General features: G+C 40.6%; 1 protein-coding gene across 7 annotated transcripts in view; it reads left to right on the forward strand.

Annotated features, from left to right (window-relative positions):
• The window catches only part of DLGAP1 (DLG associated protein 1), a 415,626-nt gene that overhangs the window by 314,564 nt on the left and 77,457 nt on the right, over positions 1 to 23,605 (forward strand). For all 7 annotated transcript variants that reach the window (XM_048289360.1, XM_048289355.1, XM_048289356.1 and 4 more), the window contains 2 exons: positions 4,429 to 4,606; positions 6,790 to 7,030. In XM_048289360.1, the coding sequence (XP_048145317.1) occupies positions 4,429 to 4,606; positions 6,790 to 7,030 (419 nt within the window). The remainder of the gene's footprint in view (positions 1 to 4,428; positions 4,607 to 6,789; positions 7,031 to 23,605) is intronic.

Consider the following 23,605-nt stretch of genomic DNA (forward strand, 5'->3'; position numbering starts at 1 on the left):
AAGGTATTTTCATTTACAGGTTACTGGTAATAGTAACTCCAAGAAAATTAATTATTCATTCAGATCTTGCACATCATACATAGTCAGATTTATGCCTGAGTGGAATATTATCAAAATTTCCAGTGGCATTTCAGCTGTTCATTAAACTTTACTGTAGAACATAGTGACGATTTATTACACAGCTATAAAAGCAGCAGTAATCATTATAAATGCAAGACTTCAATGTTTCTTTCTCTATGTTTAAATCCTTTCTATTTTCCTTTTTTCCCCCGCCACTACATCCAGTGAAACCGAGATTGTAGCAATCAGTAAGCAAGGAGCCACCTCCTTCAACAGCAGCCAATTACCTCCTCTGGTTTGCACAAGAGCTGGGAGGAGTGCACAGACTAAGATAAGCAGCCACCTGTAAAATACGTTTCTGGATTTGTGTCAAGCTGGCCAGTTGCATAGTGAGGAACAAAAACAAAAAGAAGGCAGCTATTCTGACGACCCACATCTGAAAAAAAGGGAAACATTTACTTTTATGAGGAATTCCTTTGTTTCAAGCAGAGTTGGGAAAATAATATGCAACACTAATGCATACAGAAAATTAATTTCTATACTCTTTGTGGTGGTTTTCCATGATACTTCCATAAGTACCTTGTATGATCTTTACTCTAGCTGCCACAGTAAAATCTTTGTGCTATGGATACTTGCATCTTGTTATATTGATTCCACTCTTTAAAGGGCACATGCCTCAGCACTTGCAGATTTCTGCCTGGCAATATCTGTGCATTGAATCTTGTGATGTGCTGCAGTCTTCTCGCAAGCTCAGCTAATCAGTGGGCAGCCACAAACCCCAGGTGACATATTTGACTAACTGGCAGCTAATCAAGCTTATTTGAATTTTGCACATCACATATTGGCAGCAAACTGTTCACATCATAATCATAAAACACATTTTGAATCAATCTAGGAAATGCATTTCAGGCAATGCTGATCAGTTTGCAGATCTGCAGCGTGGTGAAATAGCTCACATGCATCAGAAAAACTATGTCTGTTGAATTATTCATTCTATTTTTTTTTTAATTCAATAACAGGCAATAATTTTTTTTTCAAGAGTTACATGGTTAGTGTTAGTTACCAAAATGAAGTAAATAAATGTAACCATTACTAACAATTGTCTTTTCACCACTTTTCTCCCTTTTTTTGCGTTGTTTGGAGCACCACTTACTCTGATTTCTAAAAACCTTCAGGTTTTGTCATGTGGAATCAAGTGATTGTCATGGGTTAGCAAAGCATAGTCTTGGAAGTGATGTTCTTGCAAAGGGGCTCTTACAGCTCCTCTATGACCTGACAGAACCTATCAGCTGGCCAGTTTGAATATGGACAATTCTTTAAACCACTTAAAATTGTGACCACCTCTGTGATCCACAGTTAAGAATAGACACACCCCGGGCAGAGCGCTCTCTCGTTGCCGGTGCTGGGACAGGTGGCTGCGGGGCCCGTGTGGGGGCCAGCAGGCCCAGCCCAGGCCCTGCTTGGGCCAGGCTGGGCCAGGCCACAGCCATCCTGGAGCCAATGGGCCCTGTTCCACCCATGGAACCCCTCCCACATCCCTGCTGTGGGCAGCCGGAGCGGCTCAGCTCCCCCTCTCCAGTGCAGCCAAGATTCAGCTGAAGCTGCACCGCTGTCCGACCAAAGATCATGTGACCAACAACGATAAGCAACATTCCAGCTGCAAGGCCTAGGTGAGATTAACCCTTTTAGTGCTGTGATGAGCTGAAAACCTGAGGGAGAAGAAAGAGGAGATGCTTAAAGCTGAAATTCTGTTGTAAAGCTATGATGTATGAGAGTACCCGTTGTAATTTCATGAAGGCATGGGGGGTGGAGTGTTCAACTTGTACTTGTGAGCAAAAGCACCTGTGCTGAGATAGGCAGATGCTGAAGTAGCTGTAATTTGATGAGAAGTTTGAACAGGGAGAGATGGAAGCGATGAGGACTCTTGCTCCACATGGAAAGGGGAAGACCTCAGTTCCTAGAGATGCTCCCAGAGATAGTCCTAGAGATGAAGATGAGGAAGACCCTTTGCTCCCAGGGAAGGAGCAGGGCCTCTATTCTTAGAGATGATGCTCCCAGAGATGGGTGAAGAGAACTTTTGTTTCTGAATGGCTCAACCTTAAAATGGTACCCCATTAGCTCAAGAGTGGACCCTCGAAAGCAGTTGTGGGAAAAGCTGCAAGTCAGGGAAGGGACTCACACGCGAGCAGAGAACCAGCCCGGGCGGCTGTCTCGTTGTGATAATGTTTTCCTAGCATGGGCAAGAGAGACTCCTCTTCCTAAATGGACTGAACAAGGCTATTACAGAAGGGGTAAACAGACTGAACATCTCAAGGGTTGTCTTTTTACATTGTCAGTGGGAGAAGGGAGGAGAAGAGTTCTGAAGGTGTGGTATGATTTTATTTTTTTTTCCCTCTTTTGGGTCTGTTAATAAACTTCTTTATATTCTTTCAAGTTTGGTGTCTGCTTTGCTCTTCTCCTAATTCTTATCTCACAGAAGGTAAACAGTAATGAGTATTTTGGACCAAACCGCTACAGTGATGTAAGGAGTCAAAGAGTATGGAAATGGCTGCTGTACTGCACTGTATGCACAGTGAAAATGGCAAGCAAAGGCTTTCTCTTCATCTTGTGACAGGAGTATCAAGGAATTAACATAAGTTTACGTATTTTTATTAGGTAGGTAATCAGCTGCCAGAGAATATGGTATTGTAGAGATGGCCTCGATTTTCTTACAGTATTGGACCATTCAGAAACAGACCTAGTTTCTGAACTACTTAGGTGAGCGATTACACAATGGAATCATCCTCCCAAAATGCATTGACAATTACCAGAATTGTGCATGCCACTGGGAAATTGCTGATACTAATTACCATCATTAGACACTTGAATACAAAATATCTGCAAATGCTTCAGGAATGAGACATAAAATGGATTCTCTTCTTTCAGGTCAGCTGTGCATGTATTTCTAAAGACTAGGAGACAAAGATTAAGCCTGTAATTTGGTTACAGATTTTTCTTTCATATACCTGTAAACATCTCTGTGAGACTTATATTTTAAAATGGAAAACTTAGTTATTATTTTAATTAGTTTGCTTTGTGATACTTGAAGAATATTTAAAAATCCAAAAATATATCAAAGATTCACCCTTTTGATACTTTATTCATTGATGAGTTCTTTCAAAAGACATATCCCCCAAGTTAATTGTATTTCATACGTGTGTATTTCATACACTTTTTGTGACTCACATCTTTATAGGATGCCTCAGATTGTGAAGACAGCACTTAGCCAGCACATTCAGAGGATAAAACACCTCACAGGTTGTTTCTAGCTGGAGGAGGATTGTTTCTATCTGACTCTTAGCACTTATGGCAGGAATACAGCAGAGGTAAAAATTCCCTGGGGAAAGTGGGGGGGTTTGTTTTGTTTTGATTAATTGTACGTCTCACCTGTCATTATATTGAAAAAGTAGGCAAAGTTATCACTTTAGAAATACAACTGTGGCTTTTAAACTTCTAATTTGACATCGTTGTGTAAAGCTACTTCCCTAGCATACATTTTGTTAACTCGCGCCTTAAGCCAGGTCTAAAATAAAATTTAAAGCATATCAAACCTTACCGGGTGGCCTAAGTTGTTGGAATGATTTCCCAGGTTAAGGCATACTATGAGTGCATTTTGCATGGTTTGTACAATCTGCCTGCCCTATTGGCCTATACACCCTTGAAAGCTCCGTGAGAAATGGTCCCGTTCCACGAGTATATACACGAGAACGTCAGAGTCACATCACCAGCAGGATTTCGAGATGTGGACGTTCAGCTGATAAGTTTAGGATCATCCAGCTGATCTAACTATCAGGCCTCCTCTTTCTTTATCCGCCCCCCCAGCTGGTTTTGGTGGTTGCTGCTTTCATCTCTGTAAGGCCACAGGGCTTTCTCTGCTGCTCATCTCAATGATTCCTCTAGCTCTTTTAAAATCTACTTGTGAAGTCATTTCAGTATTGTCACTTCAAAAGTCCCATACAGTGGGGAGGGTTGCTGGATGCTGGATGCTGTCATTATCAGTACAGTGTAAAATTTTTCCATTCTGCTGTCAGTAAAGAAAATGAAAGTGATTTTGCCATTATGCTTAGACATGGTTTACTAAAACATGAAAAGAAAATCCTTTCCTTCCTTCTCTCTTCCTTCCACCAAATAGAAGGGTGGGGTAATCCAAATAAAAGTACTGACATGGTCTTTATTTTATAAATATGCAAGGAATGTGTGATGGCTTGTTCAAGTCATGCTGTTCCAGGTGAAAAACGTCTGGTTATTCTCACTCCTGGCGAGGCCATTTGGATTTGATGGAATATCTTTTTTCTTTCTTTTTCTTTTTCCCCCACCCAAAACTCCCAGGATATCCAGTGAACACTCACCAAAGCTTCAGATCCGGAGCCACAGTTACCTGAGGGCAGTGAGCGAAGTCTCCATCAACAGGAGCCTGGACAGCCTGGACCCTGCAGGGTTGCTGACGTCCCCAAAGTTCCGCTCCCGCAACGAGAGCTACATGAGAGCCATGAGCACCATCAGCCAGGTGGGTGATGTGCACCTGGGGCAGCCTGGAGAGTAGGTGTCATGTTGGACACTGCTTGCAATAGGAGAAACTTGATTTTGCTTTAAGTGCTACTCACCAACATTGTCTTTAAACAGGATTCTCTTAAGGATCTTGCCAAATCAAAAATTTTGAATGCCTCAAAAAAATATTCATATGCTGAGTGAGATGCTAAAGGAAAATTAAGCGGTTAATAGTTTGTATTCCACAATTTTATTAGAAGTTTTAGTTTCTTTATGCTATTTTATGCATTCTTTACCTTCAAACTTTTCACCTAAATGGTACAAATGTTGCAGTATATGTATTAAGCACAAAGATCTGTCTGTATTTTTGCCCTTAAAATCCTGTAAGAGATCTTCACGCTCCAAAACAAGAAGAAAAATGAAGTCCATTGTGAGAGATTCAGTTTATGAGTTTTAATGTTATAAAATAGCCTGTGCTTGCATTCAGCATGCTTGTACAGTTGAGTTCATAGGGAACAGATCTAAAAGAAGTGCAAAAGTGCCAGCACACCACAGGGCAGAGGGCCAGTAGTTAATCTGCTACTTCCTCTAGCTCCTTGCTATGATTTTTGGCTTGTTAGCTTAAGGGGATCATTTGGGTAAATCACTTGGATGAAAGAACTTCCTTACACTAGTCCAGAATTGCAGCAGACAGGATTTGTGGTGCCAGATACTGATCCTTTATGACTGGCATATCAAGTCATTGCACTGTCAAAAAAAGTGCGTGACATCAGTGACACCAGGACTTCAGCTGTGGCCATAACAAACACATGTGCCGTTCAATATGGAGCTGTAGTTTTAATTTCTGCACTATTCTATATTTAGACACTTAAGAGTATTCACCTATGTATTTTGTAGTGAGGCACTTTGCATAGGGCATGGGGTGATGCTCTAAAAGGAGGGCCTGGCTATATCTAGGAGAAAACAGCACAGAAATTCAGGTCTTGGAGGCAACTACAGGAACATTAAGTCAGGTTACTTCTTTACCTGCACACCTAACACACAAAGCTGTCAGCCAAGGAGTGGTTATCACTTTCCAACGTGAATAAATTGGGTTTTTGTTTTAAAAATGCATTAATTCAGATATATTTATTTGAGGATTGGATATTCTCTGCCATAGCAAGATTGTTCTTTCTGTTGTACAACCTACTACTCTGCCATGCTTTTTTAAATAGTTTTCCTTTGAAAAATATATGTTTTACTCACTGAGGGTTTTCTGTTATATGTACAGACTCCACAAAACATTTTTCTTGGTAACATTAATCCTGGAAGAGAATTTCTAATGGGGTTTTTTCTAGCATTCTAACATAGTCTTATCTTTTCCTGCTAACTTGCCCTTGTGCATGCTTGAAAACTAACAGAATCCTCAAGTGATTTCCTACAGTGATAATTATTGTGCTTTAATGCCAAACTCAGGGCTCAATTCTCAGTTTAGAAACATGGAACATCCATTACTAATTAAGCCAAAGTAAATGGTTTCCAGATTAAGACCTGCAGGAAGTTTTTCAATGCTCTTTAACCAGTGTGAGAACAAGTCTTTGTCACCACCTAGTGTCTGCTGCACAAAGGGTCTAAGGATTCCTTTGCATCTGCTCTCAGCCAGAGATGTAGTTTTACAAACATTTTTCCCCAGCATCAAAGTTGGTTCTCTTATCAACCTCCCCTTCCCAAATGTTTGTTACCTTCCAGCTTCCCAGCCACTCAGGTTTTTATCACTGTGATTGCCTGTGGGTTGCATTGATAATGTACTGGGGTTAAGGTGACCTTTTTGGTTTTTTCCTCACCCCACAATAAAAGTGTGATTTGTATTTTACACGTAGTGATCACAATGACCAAACATTCAACCTCTGCTGTGGGCCCAGGGTGACATAAAACAGATGTTGCTATGAGGGCTCCAGGCCTCCCACCAGTTTGAGCTGGAGCCAACAGCTCAAACTCTGATGAATCTTTGCCCAAAGCCAATGTCTCCCCTTTTTGTACATTGTTTTTTTTCCCCCCTCATAACTGCTGCTATGGGATGTCCCATTTACCTTTCTTCATGTTCAAAGGGATCCTCTAACAGATGTTGCCCATTGTGCCACTGTAGCTTGAGAGGGTTTGTACCAGGTGGAGTGCAGTATCCGTGCACGGGATGCACTGACCCTGCCCGGTCTCTGTCTGCAGGTGAGTGAGATGGAGGTGAACGGTCAGTTCGAATCCGTCTGCGAGTCGGTGTTCAGTGAACTCGAGTCTCAGGCAGTGGAAGCGCTGGATCTGCCTATGCCGGGCTGCTTCCGCATGAGGAGCCACAGCTATGTCAGAGCCATTGAGAAGGGCTGCTCCCAGGATGACGAGTGCATATCGCTGCGCTCCTCGTCTCCCCCGCGTACAACCACCACAGTAAGGACCATCCAGAGCAGTACTGGTGAGTAACACAGAGGGGAATCCAGAGGGGCGCAGAAAGGGAAGGTACTTCCGTGTGCACCTCCATCAGATCAAGCTTTTCTCTGCCAGATACCAAGCCTGTAAGAGAGTCTGTGTTTCACCAGGGAGCTGGACAGACTAATCTGCCTCAAACCACACCCAGACAAAGGGTGAAGCAGTTGTGGTTCCTTCTGTGTCCAAGCTAATTTATTCTGAGCTAAAAGCACACAGAAGGGAAGTCCAAGGTCATGTCTTCTCTCACTGCCCTCCTCAAAAGAGCAATCACAATTTGGCAAGGCTGAAGAAAGCAGCTCTGGATTAGCAGCTCTGCTGGCTGCGACAGGCAGAGGAGGGTCCCTCTGCTGAGGTTTTCCACAAAGCTGAGCTGATCTTATAAGTTACTGGATGTGGTTTTTACTGTCTTGAAGAGACTGTTCCAGCTCCCTAGGCCCCATCTAAGATGTGAGAATGAAGAAGGGAAGAAGCAGTCTTCAGGTCAAAACATGCATGTTTGCATTTTGCTGTTACATTCTTTCTGCAGTTCCAGCTATTCAAGCCTTGCTAGAGAGAGAGGTTTTGGTAAACATGAGACTTCAAACCTTCCTTTTAATGTTTGAGGTTGCTTTTCTTTTGGAAATAACCATGATGAATTTCAGATTTTGTCACCAAAATAGTGCTTAACGGGAAGAAAAACCAAGTAAAACCAAATTCCAAATCTGCCTCTCTCATTCAGGAAAGCAAGAGGCAGGAGCCATTACATGTATGTGCTCTTCCCTATGGCAGGATGAGAGAGAGCCTCTTTCTTTTGACTTCTGTGCATCCATTCCGCTATTTTACACAAGCATCATTTACTATTCATATACTGTTCATATACTAATCATATTCTTGACTAATACTGACTATTATATGTATTTCACTGTACCTGCTATCTCTTTTGCTGTATTTTTTCATTTCTGCTTTCTTTAAACTTTTGTCCTTTTGTGTGTTATCTCACAGGTGCAGTTGTTTATTCCTTGTAAGTCTTTTTTAAAGCCGCTTGTCAATTGTTTTATGTCATCAAAGAACACTTTCAATCCTATTACCAAAAATGTTCAGCTAAATTAAAGATTTTTTTCTAAAAGTAGCAAGTTTAAATACTGCTGGAAATATATTGGCACTACATCACAAACATCAAAGTGTTTTTAACAACTGCTGCAGAGCAGTTCTCATCTAAATCACTAAAGAAATAGTATTCACCTGACATTTCTGCTGTAGAAATAGCCCTTGTGAGCACACAGGGTTTGCACCAAATCACAAAGACAGGATTTGCATAAGGTGTGTGCTACATCATTGTGTGGTATTAGTTTGTGTCAAATGTATACTGAGGCAAAAGTTGAAGGATGTGAGTTTTCAGGGATTTTTCAGTGTGCATTCGTCTTTGTTAGATCAGCTTGGGTTGGTCCCAAAGAGGGTTTTCTGTTCTGTGAGAATGGCTTTGATAACACTTTTCCTTTATAAAAACAACTGTGATCATTAATACAGAAGAGAGCAACTTTTTTTCATTATCTGTATGTAAGAGGTTGTTCCTGTCACTTAGGAAAATTATGCCTCTGTCTGGGGATGATGGTGTATAAATGGAGAAGGTTGGCTGTTTGTGCCAGCCAAAAACACTGGAAAACATGAAAGAGGAAAATCTGTACCATAGACTATCTCTTGTTTATGGTCCCTTTTTTGTAGTGAAACTACAGAGGCCTGATCTAGTCTCTGAGTAGCTGGCTTTATTTTAAAAATTATGAACAAAACTGTGTTATTGAAAAACATAATCCAGTGAGTATGTCTTGGGTTATTGCTTCTGTAGTCAGGCCGTTAAAAGCAGAGAGGAATGATTTGCAATGCTCCCTTTGGATGTGCATAGAAGCATTTAAAGACTGCTATAGGTACCTATTTTCTGCTGTGGGAATTTACTGAGTTACCTTTTCATTTTTTAATTTTGGGCTCCAAGGGCCCATCCCTTCCACTGGTAGCATTTCAGACAACTTGTCTCTTTTACTACCTGACTTACATACTACTATGTTTAATGGGGATTAGAATTGAATTAATTCCATTCGAAAGCATCTGTATCGACTACCTTGGTGTTGCCTGTGCCTGGCTCACAGAAGAGAAATGTGAAAGGCACTGCTGATGGTTTCTATTAATATCTGCTTCAATAAAATGGGAAATGGCACAACAACTAGGCAGACATGAAGAAAGGAGAACAGTATCTCAGGTTTATCTCCACTGAGGTGATGTTGCAAATGCTTTTGTGGGAGACATGGGGACAGTTACGATCCAAAAATGGATTTAACATCCCCAAATGAGAGAACAGTCCTCCTGCCCCTAAAGCATCTCTGCCTGTTCAACCAAGAAAGATTCCTTTCATCAACATTAGCAATTCCCTCTAGGACATGGCTTTTAATTCACTAATACAGAAAGCTGTGAACATACGCTGATATTGAGAATCTCTTTGACTGCTGAAAGTCTGGGAAAATACCAGCTTGATGATGGTGGAAAAGACATCAGTCTGTTTACTGGATTCAAAATTGTTCCTCTAGAGCAATGATCCACAGCTTTCCAGCTCAGTTCTTGAGGATGTGCCCAATCTAACCATAAATCTGGTGCTTGTGCACTCACTATGGCACAGAGCTCACCTAAAGGTGGCTTCCCAGGTGGAGGCCTCTGCAGCCTGCACTGACTGTAGCTCTGCTGTGGGAACACTGAGGGGTGACTGCAGCTGAATGAAACTGAGCCCAAGAGTAAAAATGGAGGCGGAGGAACAAACCTGATGTCACCAAAGGAGTGAAATGTTACACTGTGATTGGAGAGGCAAATCTTAATCTCACGAAAGTCTGCCACCAAACTTCCTCCTGATGTCCAACCTAAACCTTCCCTGGCAGAGTTTAGGACTATGTCCTCTCATCCTGTCTCTGGTTGCCCTGGGAGAAGAGGTGTGAGTCAACATATACAGATAACGATGGCAACCACCAAACCACAGCTGAAGTGCAAAGAGTAGGGTTATTTCATTACCTCAGCAACATCACTGGGCAGCAGAGACATACCGGGACATGGGCTGTGTTAGGCTTAGTTCATCCTAGGGAAGAGACACACAGGGGCACAGGATCTATTAGGCTCAGTTCATCCTAGCACCCAGTGACGGGGGGACCTACTGCCTCCCCCAGATATCAAAGGGCTTTGCACACATGCAATTTATCACAAAGCCTGTGCTTTTATGATATCTCACTGCCAGCAGGAAGCTCAAGCATGTCTGTGAGTGTGTTGTCTCTACACAAGAATTCTACTTCTCAAAACCAGCAGAGGATGAACAACACTAGGCATAGTAAATGGAGTTTTCCCACACTGACATTCTTAGCATTCCCAGCTGCAAGGTCACTTTGAGCAAAAACTATTCCCTCCACACCAAATCTTATAGTTTTAAGCCTTTCCTTCCAACACCCCACCTGGCTACAAACTCCTTTTATCCTTGTTTTTAAACGAAGGATTTTGAAATGAGGAAGAGAAAATGCAATGTTGACACTTTATATGGAATTATAAATAAGTTCTGTGTCACAATTTCATCATGCCTTGAAAGCTAGTCAGTTGAAAAGCTCCATTCACCCTCGTATTTGCTCTCTCAGCATCAGTGGTACACATGGAGGCAGCTGCATCCTGACTGGGGCCATCCCTGGGAGCAGGGCTGTGCAGGCTGGGAGGGAGAGCAGCTCTGAAGTGCTGACATATGTTATACACCATAGGCTGCACTAAAAATTAACACCCAGGTCATTTGATCTCTTCAGAGGAGTTTAATGAGCTGTGAGTTATTACATAATTTGATCCCAGGTTATTTGCAGATGCAACTGTTGTAGCTGAATCTCTTTGGCCAACAAATACAGTTACTAAATAAGTAGCCTTTTAACAATTTTAAGTCTGTAAATCATTTCAATGAACACGAAGAATACAGTCATTAAGAAACAATGAAATGTTAAAGTAGTCCAAAGAACACCTTTCTCCCACACTTATTGTGTCTGTCTTTCTAAACTTTGCCTGTGTAGCCGTGCATCATCCTTGGCTGCAAACAAACCTTATGACATTGTGAGGGCTCAGGCATGAGCACACGTGCCTACAAATATATAATATAGCATAATATACAAGTATGTAATGATATCTCTCTGACAGAGCTCAAGTATTAACATCAGGAAAAACTCTGCACTAGATTGCAATTCAGTACCTATCCTCTGTAGAGTTAGGTGAAGAGAAGTATCAGAGTTATCTGCAGCAATGCCATCTGGTGATTCTCAGTAATATTACACTTCTGCTTAAAAGCAAAATAAATAAAAATCCCAAGGAAATCGTGCTGTGTAGCCAGCAGGTTAGAGAAAGACAGAGAGTTACCACAGTATATGCTAATTATAGTCTTCCAGCTGAGCAAACCATTTTCCTTCCATTCATTGGAATGTCTGAGCAAGACCAGTCAGGTATTTTGTGGAAAATCTCTAAGGGGCTTCCTAGCCAATGAAAGTAAATGAATAAATAAATAAGCATATAAAATGCAAGCGAGTCTAAAAACTGACTTGTGCCAGGCAGAATTCAAAAATAAAATCAAATCCTGTGGATAAGGAAGCCGTAACTGAGTGTATGCCAGGTGTGTCCAAGTCTTTTGGATTCCTCAGAGCTATCCTTTTAGAGACTGCCCTGCTCAAAAGGAAACAAAGAATTAGGATTTCACATGTGATTTCTAGTTGAAGCTAAGGTTGGTTTCTGGATCTGTACCAAAATTAAGATCTTTCCACAGAAGATCTGAAGAAATATAACAACATTAAGGCCTTCATGCAGATATTGAACCTTAAAATAAATCTGAAGATTGTAGAAAACTGTTTGACAAAGAATTTACATGGTTCATTTCTTCTCTTTCCTTGAATAATCCTGAAATCTGTTCTGCCTTTGGATCTGCTATCAAATTGCTTAAATCAGCACTTACAAATATTTTCCTTTACTAATGAGGAGCTGACCTTGGAGGAGAACATTGTTTCCAATTTCAGAGGTGTCTGACTGTAGCTAATACAAGTTTCATCTCATCTATCCCAGTAGTCAGCTTGATGAATATTAAGCTCCACATTACACCAAAAAAAAAACATTTTTACGAAGCCACTGAAGGTTTTTAATGAGAAATTTAGACAGGGTGAGAAAAGGACATTGTTTTGTAGGCCATGACCTAATTATTTTTTTCTACCTCTGAAAACATTGTTTGGAGGAGTTTACAGTGGTTTCCAAAGTTACAAATGTGTTTCAAATACAGGGAGTGAAAAACCAGTATTACCTTTTGGTATTCAATCTTTGCTTACTATCCTTATTCTTTATTTGCTTGATATGCTTCTAAACACTTGGGCTAAGGCTCATAGTGAGGTAAGAATGTGAGAAAGACCTTAGTTATTCACAACTGCAGGCTTAAAATGTCTTGAAGGAGTATCTTGTCTTACTTTGTGAACACTTTCAGAAACATGGAACAACTCTGCTCTTTTGTTCAGACAGCACTTGTTTGGTCAACTTTTCCATTTGTCCAATTGGACATCTCCAAGGTTGAAAACAGGTACCTCATACTCCTGCCCCACCAACTCTGTCAGTGTCCGTATGTCTCTCATGCTGGGGAGCACCACACTGGGCACACGTTTCAGATACGGCCTCACCAGGACTACACCTCCCTCAAACTTCCAGCTGTGCTTTGGCAAAGCCTGGCATGCAGTCAGCAGTTCTTGGTGCAAGGATACACTGCCTTGTGCTGCTCAGCCTGCTGCTTTGCAGGACCCTGGAGGCCTTTTGTGATGCTGGGAGTAGGATGGCCATCAGACCTGTGAGCTGATAGTCTCAAATGAAATGGGAAAAGGCATGATTTTAGAGGAGAAGGAGAACTGTAACAGAAATCCCTATTGTTCTGTGCAAAGAGCTATTAAGTGCATTTCTTATGAAGTGGAGCACAAATAAAGAGGATGCAGGGATTAGTTACTTAAAATGTAATGTTTCATTATTTGTTAATCTTGCATTAATTTCTTTACAGATATGAAAAATCTTATGGAAGCCCTTTGTATATATTTGTAGGGAATGTGCTTAAATTCATTTTCCCATTAATTCGTTTCTTTCTATTATTGCACACACAAAATGTGATAATCATTTCGGGTGTTCAGACTGACATAGTTCTTCCTAAAGGTGTACAGAGCATGTTTGGATTTGAACTCTGCTTTAGTTTCAGACTAGGTGGCTGTGTTATCTGATGCACCACTACTGGAGATTTTTGTAGGGATATTCAGGACCCCAGTTTCATGGAGACCCCCTCAGTGTGCTAAAGCAGTGAGAGAGTCCTGATCCCATGATTGTGTACCCCATCCTGCTGGTGTGCACGTTCTTGTGGAAGTGCCCTGATGGGGCCTGCAGCCATGCCTGTGTATTACAGCACCTGAACATCCAGCACCTAGCTGAGAAAAAATGCCACTTGATGTACCACAACAAATGTACAGGAAGTCATTACAAGCAAAACAGTGATTTAAAAGTTGTTCTGCTGACTGAGCACTGCATGCCTCAAGTCTCATTAGCTGAGAATTACTATTTTTCTAACCCCATAAACAAGCGTGAAACCGCAGTGATTTTTCCACGATCCAAGAAGCTGTGGAAACAGTCTCTCCTGCTCAATGCTGCAAGGCAAATTTGCCCTTTGCCAGCAGCTTTGGGCTGGCTGACAGGTCTGCCTCAGACAGGGCCAGCAGTTTGGCTCAGATCTGGTGTCCAAAGAGCAAACTCAGGTGCAGGGCAAGGCTGACGTGACTTCAGCACCTCTGACTCAGCAGACTTGTGCATCTGTGGTTTTGGGGACAGTGTTACCTGACTTGAAGGTAGGAACCAACCTTCTTTGAGATATGCCTAGAAACACATCACAAGGAAGCAGGTTTCTCATAGCAGCACCAGCTTGTAATTGCAAACTAATGGGTGGAATGTGCAGCAGGATAAAATTTTAAAAAAATAAAAAAATAAAATAAAACCACAGTCCTTTTCCATTTTTAAATGGTGAGAGGGCAATATAACCTTTATCCCAAAATGTTGCTCTCAGGAACTGGTCATTGCTCTAATTCTCAGAACTCTGAGAATTAGAGATACATCATTTCTTAGCTGAAGAGCAAATAATTAAATTTTGACTTTATGGAAAAATACAACAAAGACCAGAATCTTTCTTTGTTCCAGCTTATTTCCATTGCAGTGTTTTTATGATGGCAGTGACAGAAATGAGCTGAATCAGTAGCTGAAGACATGCCCCAATTTATATAATGAGATCACATTTTGAGTAATAATTCCTACCATTTTCCTAAAATAGGCTAATGTGCTTTTAACTACAGTTGTCTTTTGGGAAGCAGGACTTAGGCCTCATTCCTAAAGAGGCTATGCTTAATTAATACATCCAGTGTGTAAAAATAACTCAGTTTTTTCTTTTTAGTTTGTGCTACTGTGCAATCTCCAGCCATGTGCTGCCATTCAACTTCAGTAAGTTCCACATCATTGTAAGACAAACGTCAGTGTTTTGGTTTTCCCCAGGTATAATACTTGCAAAGCTCTCTTGAGCCATAGGATTTTCCAAGAAGTTACAGATGAGATACTTGGTGAGGATGAACTTTTTTGAGTGACTGAGTGATTTTTTATTTCAAAAAACTAAGGATTTTTAATAAGTGTGTTTAATGAGTACAGCTCTGCAGGGCCCTTCTTGTAGTAGAGCAATTTGTTTGGAGCCATTATATTTCATCATGTCAGTAATTCCCATTTTGGAACGCAAATATGATGTATTAGGTACTGAATCCTGTAAATAGTTGCACATTTTCATGCTTCCTAAATATGTGTTTATGCAACAGTGTAACAGTAATTGGCTCTTTGAAGCTACGGTAGACTGTGGGGTGCGTACATTATTAACCACTTTTTGCAAGAAACACTGCTTTGTTTCTTTAATAATATCACAGACAAACCCAAAGGAAACGTGGCAGCAAAGAAAACGGCACATTAAAAATAAATTGCAGAACCTCTGAAGTATACACAGAGATGTGATTTACTCTTTTTATTTCTTGCTATTACACCAGTCTCACTGCGCTGCTTCTTACAATGCTCAATAACGAGCACAAGGCAACTCAAATACTGGGATCTGGAAAACACCTAACGCTATTTTGCAAAGAGAGACAGTCTAGCTGCCATCAGAATCTAATGGTTCCTTTTATGAAAAGCACACTGTAGGCAGATGTTGGTAATCTGTTCTAATGCCACAACCTTTGTCTGGCCTCTAGAGGGGGAAATGGATGTGTTGGTCTTTGGAAATTGTTTTTCCTTACTGAATTTAGCTTTGGTCAGATGGGAGGGTGCTAAATTGCATTCCACTTAAAATGCAGTAAGCCATCTGAGCAGAACAATTCCTAGTTGCTTTGATCAAGGATTTGCGCTAAGCTATCAGAGGAGGGAAAAAAAAAACCAAAAACCAATAAATAATACCACAGAACCCTCTACTGTGACAGATCTCTTGCCTGCTCTGTTGAGGAAGATGCCTAATTTTTGTCTCTGCAGAGTCAAGATGATGGTGTCTCGATCACCATTCTCTTTCCTGTAAAAATTTTCAAATTAATTCTGTCTTTAGCTAAAGTAAAATGTAGATGGAAAGGTTTAGATGGAAGTCAGAATATTGTAATAGGATAGCAAAACAAATGCTGGCAGGCTATTTCTGTTTTGAAATTTTTTTCTCTCAATTTCTTTTAACTTTCTTCTGAACTTCATGAAGAATCAAATGAAATTATGTAGATCTGTGGCAGAAAAAATCAGGGTCTACTAGACCAAAATAACCAAGCTATGAATAAAACCCAACTCCTCCATGAGCCTCAATCTGACTGCCTCAGGAAGTCCTGAGAAAATCTGCTGCTTTCCATTTTGCATGAAGGGTAATTTGCACCCAAGTGACAGAACTACTTGTCACCTGGTGCCATGGCCTTACACTGTCTTATCTCATACAGCCCCCTGGATGCTCATGTGACATTTTACCATTTGTCTCTTTTTTTAAAAAAAGGTGAAAGCAAAAGAAGAGGGGTTCCAGAGAGATGGAGGAGGGGTGAAGGGAGTATTGCATCTGTGTTGGAAGCTCTGATAGTGGGGTTGGCAGGGCTGCATGCTCTGATCTAGGTGAAGTCAGTTATTGTCTTGTTACATACTTCCAAGGAAGCTTGTCTTGCCCTATTTGGGATGTGGCTATGGGGAAGTTAGATCATGTTAGAAGTTAGATTAATGCACAGCTAAGACCAAAATGGTTATTGTCCTTTCAGAAAAAAAAAAGGAGATAAGTGAGGACAAGGAGTCATTAGTTAAGATTTCCAATACCTACAGCAACATACAGTCTTCCTAAATCTTCCTTTCCTGCATCACTTTTACCCAGATGTGTACAGTGTAATTTTGTGTAAACAGGCAGTTGTGTTTAACCTCACATCAGCTACCTGCAGGGTTAATGCTTAAACAGGCACTCCTTGTCTGCACAGACTCTGCAGCCTGCAGCACATCAACATCTGTTCCGGTGTCGCGTACTTCCACAGATTGCACAGGGCATTATGAGTAAGAACTCCCTCCCATAATCTGATTTATATTGCCAGTCATCGCCTTTCCTGGACTTCAAATACATGCTGCAGTCCTGAGAGCCTTTTTCTATTTCTGTCAGTGCTTACTGAGAAGATAAGTATGTCTCTCATGGAGGATGCTTACTGCTTCTTCAGTTGAGAAGACTCTCACTGAGTGCAAAGGTTGGTTGTACGTCCTCTGAGTTTGTGTGGGATGGTTGAGTAATACCTGTAGGGTGAAGGGGTACTGAGCCTGAAAACATGGGGGTTGGATTTTTTTTTTTTATTTAATAGAATACAATAGCCCACCCTACAGGTGACATGCACCACTGGAGAAAATGTGTATCTGTAAATAAATAGCAGTTACAGCAGTTCTTATTCTTAACGCTTTTTTTTTCTAATTCAACATTCCTCCTTTCCATTGAAGAGTTTGATGGTTAAGTAAAAAAAAAAAAAAGGTGAGAAGAACTGATAAAAGGGGAAGGAGAAGGACAAAGGAAAAAAACCAGATTTTGAGTAGCAATGTAGGTCCAGAAGAATTTTGTAAAACAGAAATGTGGCCTGCACTTCAAAACTCATTCATTATGTAGAATCAGTAACACCTTTCCCCGTGTGAATAGTTGATGATGAGAAACAGATGCATAGAGCTTTTAACCTGAATTTTTCCAAGATACTTTGTCATCTCTTTATTCTTTCATCATGTGTGAATTGGTGTGTAGACTAGGTGGAGACGGTGCGCTGTCTAGCACATTTTATTGATGCTGTTTGAGCTCCCAGTGTAGCCAGTTTTTGACACTAATTTTAGAACATATTTTCCAGTTGTGATGAGAAACCAGTTTCCCTGCAGGCAGGAGATATAGAGGGATATGAGATGGCCATCAAGTCAATGTTGTCCAGAATCCCTTTATTGCCTTCAAAGGCCTGGCAAAATGAGTGAATGGAAAATAATGAACATGACAGATAAGTAGGGACTGGATAGAATAGAAAGCTTGAATAGCCGTGGGAAGTTTTGGGACTACAGCAGCAGTGTTGGAATTTCATCAAATGAAGGGGAACGCTTTCCCCCATCTGTTTTGCAGATACATTTCTTTATATTTTAAGTACAATATTGCAGATCAGATCAGCCTGTTAAGTTACAAAACTGAGACACATCTTTCTTTTCCTGCAAAATTTGCTCGCTGAACATCTGGTTGTAGAAGATGCTGAGTGTCCTCAGCTGCCACCATCATAGAACCAGTTCATGATTTCTGAATGCCTGGTGTCACAGAAACATCTGGCTCCTCTATTTCACTGCTGGTACCTTTACAACCAGAGGAGTCTGGGGCAGGAGCATGAATCCATTGGATTCCAGTTTATGATTTTTTTAGAAGATACAAATGTAAGTTTTTCTAGTCCCTTTTGCTATTGAAATCTTAAACTGGGCAATCAGATTCTAGGGGATAATACAGACGTTGCTTGCAAAACAATTTCCAGGGTATCTTTTCAGATGCTAGGGGTTTTTTCCATTTTGCTGTAAAAAAATAAGATCCTGGGAAGTGTCAGTGAGGTAAATATTTACGCTTCCCCTATCCTGTAGTAGCAGGCAAATTTGCAGCACAATAAAAACTGATTTTTTTACCCAATGTCAGGATTGTTTCTGTCACATCCATAAATGGAAGAGACTGAACGGGCAACTGTGTCTTTCCTCCTCCAAATCTAGCAAGGAGATCATGCTCAGCAGAATAAGATTGAGGAATACTGGGTGCCTTGCAGCTGTTGTCCATAACACCGTGTTGAGAATTGACCGCTGCCACAATGTTTCATATACATGTGCTAAATAATGATAAAAAAAGACCACCCATTGCAAACTAGCGTGACTTCATTAAAGGGGTTGTTTCTATTTGCATGCAATCATGTGCACCTCTCTCAGCCCATTTGTTTTCTCCTCCTCAGCACATTAAGTTTAGTACATGCGTGTCTTTCGAAGAACTGGCAAAAACTAGCTTTGCCAGATATTGCTGATGTGGAGAGGAAGCCTCACTCCATCTTCAGACCACTGCCTCTCCAGCAGGCGTGGAAGAGTGTCAGGGACTCTTTTAGGGTGGCATTCTGGCCAATGCCTATGCGGATGCACAAGGAACAAAGTATTTTTTATCCCAGGCCAAAACCTATGTAATTGAAGTTGTCAATTACCATCACTAATTTCCAAAAAACTGCAGTGTGGTTCTCAAACAATGGAAGTGTAGTAATTGGGAATATGTGACATTAATCATGGGTGCAGGATTAGGCATACCCACCTGGTGTAGGCTTCCTTTTTCTCACTTTCAACATGACATTAACTAATATGGGGCCTGAAGCACTGTCAGCCTCTGACACTGAAGTGCACTGGCTGCATCGGCATCATCTGACATCATCTTTTACATCTAATTTTATTCTCCTGAAAAGTCTATTATTATTATTATTATTGGAGCATGACAATATGCTTCTTAGGGGAGAGAAAAAAAGCCCAGGGAAATTATTAATTCAAGCTCTCAGCAATATCTAGCTCATTCATATTGTTATGAAAAACACTTCACTTGTAAAATAAAAGTGGTGCATGTTTGCTTTTTTGATAAAGTATCAGGAACTAGTGGGTATCTTTCTACTGGGGCAGTTTGTAGTGATTTTGCAAAATCCAAATTAGCACACATCTTCCTAAAATTGCAGTAGGTTACAAAATGATGGCTTTTCATCAAATAAAGGAAAGTGTTGCATTTCTCAAATTAGATTAAATGAAAATAAGTTCACATTGCAAAAGTGGTAATGTCATTAAATAATTTTATAGAACAAGGCCTGCTATGTGCTGCTGATGCACACGTCATCTGCCAGTCAGCTTTCCACTTATACTTTAGCTGCTTTGCTGATTCTTATCAGTTTGTCTGCTTAAAATGTGCTTTTATAAAAGACTTTTTATTTCATACACTTTGATTCATCTATACTCTCACTGCAGATTCCTATTTATCTCCAGTGAATTAATATTTTAATACTTGCTGAACTCGAAGGCAACTGGCATGTCTTCTCCTGGACTTGTATTTACACTGATTTCTCTGGTGCAGTCCCTGATGACTTCCCACAATAATCAAGACTGAGCTGTTTGCCATGCTTCACAGAAGTGGTTAGTTAATGAAGATTTGTATGGGGACAGGCTGAAGCTAATGGCGTGGCTCATTTCCTCAATAAAAACGGCTGTTTAGTAAACAGTATCTGATGACCTCATGACAATCATGTCAGTCACCATTTTTCCTAGGCCATTTATTCTGATTTTTATAGATAATGGCTCTCCAACCATTCTTTAATACTGCTTTAGAGAAAAATAATGATGTGTACATAGCTATTTAAATCACATAGATTTTTATCTTTCATATTTTGCTGCCTATGAAAAATGTAGATATCTTTTAGTTTGTCAGCCAGCAACACTCCTCCAGAAGTCAGACTACAGATTCTTCAGAGAGTATTCCAGATGCCCATCATTTATATAGCCACATTTTATATCTCCTAAAAGCATTACTGAATAATGTTACTAGTCTTCAACAGTCCCCTGTGCACATGCATATTAATCACCCATGGCTGTAATAGTAATTTCCTCTAAATTTTGCCTGTATTTTAATTTTTTGGTTTCTCCCAGTTGCACCCTTCTGGTTAGCATGAAGAACTCTCTTTCAATTCCTAGTCCAATTTGTTATTGGACAAACTGGGCAGCTCCAGCAGAAAAGTGTCATTCCTGTCTGAAGAAAGGGAATGGGTTAAACACAGGAAGTGAAGACGAGAGGCCAGTGTTTCAACTCTGGCAACCTGAGAGATTTTTCTGGGTCCCTAGTAGTAAATCAGATTTTCTTTTTCCTTTTTTCCCTTTTTGTGTTTTAAAGTAGAATTATAGTGAGGCCTTCTCAGCAGACTGGATATGTGTGGCTTGTAGAAATACAGCAGCTAACGTCACCCACCCGGTCATGAACTGTGAAACCATCATGTTTGCAACTTCTGTAAGGAAAGAAATGTGGATAACTAGCACAGACTGAATTTAAAGAAAGATCATTGCTAATCTGCAAGCATACAATACCAGTGCTTTTATTCTAGTTCTTTCTAACTCTGTATAATTCTCTTTCAGAAAAGCTGTCCCTTTTCACAGCTTCTTGCTTTTGTTTCCTTTTCCTCTCATTCTGTTTCATGTTGCTAGTTTGAATAATTATGTAACTGTTTCTGATTTTTGGAAAGGAGAAGCACTGAGATGGATTCCACGTGTATAGACGGACTCACAGTCCCTCTGTCACCAAATTCAGCTGCTGGCCCATGGGCCAGCAGTGCCCACCTAGCTGCTATTTCACTGCACTCAGGAACATCAAGAGCAATCCCCCCCTCTTCTTGTTAAGCTATATACCCTATTTCCTGTTGTGTTAATGAATTTTCTGTATCTTTTATGAATTCTTATTTCATCTTATTACTGCCATCTCCACTTGCATAAGGCGGTAATGAGAAAGCTCCAAGCCATGTGTTCCTTGCATAAACAGAAGTTTGCAATCAGAAAAGTCCTGTTGTGTTAGTAAAAACATGAGAATTTGAATCACAACAACGTGACGAGGCAGAGTTCAGGTCAGGCTGGCAGTGAACCATTACAAAGATGTTGCCTTACAAGAATAGCATTTGAGGTGAGGCTATCCTGCTTTACAACTTGCCAGGGATGAATGCATGCGTGAAATTCAGTGATTTTACTTCTTAAAATGAAAATTTCTGTTAAACAAAAGTTAGCAGGCTATTGGAGAAGAGCTGGTAAGGCAATCCCACTACCCCTTTCCACTATCTAACCTTTAGGGGAAAAAATTACCAGGTTTGTAGAACTTGCTCAGCCTCATCTCCATTTTTCTTAACAGGATCTTCATTTTACATGGACTAGATTGAAAAAGCAGATTATGCAAGAACGTTTCTTCTGGCCACTTGAGGAATTTAACAGCAGAGTAATAACTAATTCCTCATCCTGCATATAATTATGGCAAATTCTGCTGAGAGGATCAATTTTCTCCATTTTCCCTTTATCTAATCATATTCAGCAGGAAGCTTTGCCAGTAATCTGGCTGGCTCAGTTCCACTTCATGATAGTTCTTTTACAAAAATCTCTTCTTGAACGTGTTGTTACAATACAGTACAATTACAGTATATTGTGTTCTTTCAACTTACAAACTTAAAAATGTAACATTTATGGCAAAAGTAAGGCCTGTGGCTCGTTCAGATGCATGAACTGTGTGGCACAGGGTCAAGTTTTTTAATAACTGCATTTGCATGTGTTGATTTATTAGATTTGATGCTTTCAGGGAACCCTTCTCTTACTAATGGGTCAGAATTGGCCATAAGGATCTGCTCCAGCGCAAGATACAAAACTGTTAACTAGGCTTAAACTAAATACAGTTCCTTTTACAAGAATTAGGTTGGTAGTAACAGCAGTAGTTTGAATTAAGTGTAGTTCTGATATCTGAAAAGTTATGAGCTAATCCATTTTTGTTTCAATGTACTCTAACTGAAATGTTAAAAACTCTTAGTGCACACTGAAGGCAAAACTGTTTCCATAGCCAAAAGGAATTTTGCCCTGAAATAAATACATCCTAGATTATCCTCTTCGTATATCAGAAGTAAGCCTATTAATCTCATGTCTTTTGAAGCTGAGCAGCTGAGGATATCTGTGAAATCACAACAAAATCGTGCAGGTGTGCTTAGTGCTAGTTCCTCCATCTCCTGAGTGCCTGACAGGCTGCCATGTGTGACCTTGCCATGCTGTAGCTCGCAGCAGCTAAGGCACGACTCTGAATTTCACAGCTGCAGACAGTGCTGAGGACAGACAGTCCCCAGGAGTGAAGCTCAGCTGAGCGTGAACTGCAGCGCAGTGTGAGCTGAGCCAGGGTGCCCTTTGTCTTTCACTTTTCTGGAAATCGTGCATCATCCCCCTCGTCTGTGAAAATGAGAAATGTTCTCACAACGTCTAGAAAAACAGGAATAGTGGAATGCTTGGAAAGCCACAACGAGCCAGCACTGTTGAAAGTGAAACAGAGGACGTTATTGGCTGCACCTCCTGCTTCCAAGGAGACTGACATCTGATCCAGGAAACAGGGATGTGAAATGATATTTTTGATGTGGAGGGCTATTAAGATATTTCAACAGGTGCTCTACTTGAAATGTGCCTGTTCAAGTGCAGAGGTTTGCAAATTTGTTATTAACAATGCTTATTTTCCTGAAAACTGTTGTTGTGCCTCAGTTTTGTGAATTTTTAATTTGTCAGCTTTATTCAATCTTGAAAGATTTCTAAATGGATTTTCCTGTTTACATTCCTTGCATCAACAATTTGCATTACTTCCACCCCTAATTTAGTGCACAAATTGGTCCCAGGCAGAAAGTTGCAATATGAATCCACATTCCCCCGAAGGATACCTCCTTGTGCTTTTGACAAAGGATCATCTCAAACTGGAAATGGATAAATGAGAACTTTCTTGGAGGTAACTGCAAATGTGGGTCATAGCTTTCCAGCAGACCAGAGATGAAAATGAGATGTGGCTGCTTCTTCCCCTGACCCGATTGTTCTTCATTACCATCAGCAATAAGCCCTGCTAAGCAGTGCTGCAGCTCTCTGGCCTTTCACATTCACAGAGAGAGATCACTTTTGCGAGGCCTGAGAACAGCTGGCTTTACTTAAGCATATACGATCATGTTGGAACAAAGGGAATCACTTAAAGCAAATAGCTAATGATTTCTTCCAGAGATCTTCACTTAATGTATGGATGCCTAGTTCCCTTAAAGTCCTGTTTGTAGCAAACATTGCTTCCTAGTAAAGAGACCCAAGCACTTGCTGTCTTTAATGGTCATCTTTAAAAAAGAAAGATAATGCATAACATATTCAACAAGATATTTTTCTTCCCGAAACGAAAGCTTTCTCACTTGCTGAGGGGAAAAAA

Source organism: Corvus hawaiiensis, chromosome 30 (genome assembly GCF_020740725.1).
Source record: "Corvus hawaiiensis isolate bCorHaw1 chromosome 30, bCorHaw1.pri.cur, whole genome shotgun sequence".
Taxonomy (NCBI): domain Eukaryota; kingdom Metazoa; phylum Chordata; class Aves; order Passeriformes; family Corvidae; genus Corvus; species Corvus hawaiiensis.